The 1,610-nt window shown below is 44.8% G+C and overlaps 1 protein-coding gene across 1 annotated transcript; it reads left to right on the forward strand.

Annotated features, from left to right (window-relative positions):
* The first annotated feature begins 446 nt into the window (after positions 1-446).
* LOC137205403 (cytochrome c oxidase subunit 6C-like) lies at positions 447-882 on the forward strand. The gene is given in 2 exon segments (XM_067703605.1): positions 447-652; positions 654-882. Coding segments are annotated over 2 exon segments (225 nt in total). The 5' UTR covers positions 447-512; the 3' UTR covers positions 739-882.
* The last annotated feature ends 728 nt before the right edge of the window (positions 883-1,610 follow it).

Here is a 1,610-nt window from a genome sequence, read left to right on the forward strand (position 1 = left end):
CTGAGCCTAAGACACGTGTCATCCCCAGATCCTACGCTAAAGCGAGGTTCCAGGAGGGGAATGACTGCAGGGGCAGAGCTGCTCCCTGGGGTCTCCTTCCTGGGCCAGAGACCCTTGGGCAATCCACAAGCAGGTGGGATGGGCAAGGGCAGCCTGAGGGGCCCCTATCACCATGACGCGTGGTGACATGGTGACCAAACCACCTCCAAAATGACTTCAGTGGATTCAGTGAAACCTAGACCATGGTTCAGTCTCAGTTCAGCGATGCTTCCAGAATGTCTGCACAAAAAGTCACATTGTTTTGCCATAGACAGGAAGCCACCAGGAACCCAGGGACCCCCTCAGTGGTCTGCACTTAACAAAAGTGGCTCCGACCTAAAACCAAATACATGATAGCTTAGGACGCCAAATAACCAATTGTAGAAGATGGAGCAGTAAAAATAGTAAAAGAAAAAAACCCAGCAGATTTCTCCAAGGACGTCGTTGTTGAGCTGTCAAGGAGAAGAACTACCATGGCTTCCAGTTCTTTGACAAAACCTCAGATGCGTGGCCTTCTGGCCAAGCGTCTGCGATTTCATATTGTTGGAGCATTCGTTGTCTCCTTGGGAGTTGCAGCTTTCTATAAGTTTGCTGTGGCTGAACCAAGAAAGAAGACATGCAGATTTCTACAGAAATTCTGATTCCGTAAAAGATTTTGAGGAGATGAGGAAGGCTGGTATCTTTCAGAGCGCAAAGTGATTTTGGAATATAAAGAATTTCTTTGGGTTGAGTTCCATGGAAGTTTGTCACTTACCTGTGTTCCCGAACTATGAACTACTAATATCTGGACTAAGGAATAGTTTCTCATGATAAATAAACGATTAACAACAACAACAACAAAAACAGCAGTAAATAGTAAATGCAAACAAAAAAATTCTAGCAACCCTTTATGAACCTTTAAGCATTTTTTTCACTTACCGTGATTTGTTTCTGAAAAATGTAGGAGTGTTTGGTTGAGATTCATAATGTTTACGAGTCCTGTGAATTTCATGTATTTTTTAAGAAAATTGTTTCCCAAGTGCGGCATGTTTTTCCTAATTCTGCTTGCTTAACAGTGTTTTCCATGAATTTAAAATTTCCTCTCTGGTTCTAAGTAAATCTCCGAAAGAATATTGATCAAAATGAAACTTTTGAATCGCTAGTATTCTTTTTTTTTTTTTTTTTTTTCGGTACGCGGGCCTCTCACCGCTGTGGCCTCTCCCGTTGCAGAGCACAGGCTCCGGACGCGCAGGCTCAGCAGCCATGGCTCACGGGCCCAGCCGCTCCGCGGCATGTGGGATCTTCCCGGACCGGGGCACGAACTTGTGTCCCCAGCATCGGCAGGCGGACTCTCAACCACTGCGCCACCAGGGAAGCCTTGAATCACTAGTATTCGTAATTGTTAATGTTGGTGCACTTCAGAGTGATCTGTATTTAAATGTACTTTCCAGTAATTTTGTCCACTTTGTCAGTTGTTTTGCCTTTTAAACTGATGTAAGTTGGTTTTCCATCAGTAGTTCCTGCCTTCCTGTTATAAGCCAGAGCCAGCTACTTGTGTATTCTGCCATGTGCTCGTGAGATGCGTGGAGGTG

This window comes from Pseudorca crassidens, chromosome 1 (genome assembly GCF_039906515.1).
Source record: "Pseudorca crassidens isolate mPseCra1 chromosome 1, mPseCra1.hap1, whole genome shotgun sequence".
NCBI lineage: Eukaryota > Metazoa > Chordata > Mammalia > Artiodactyla > Delphinidae > Pseudorca > Pseudorca crassidens.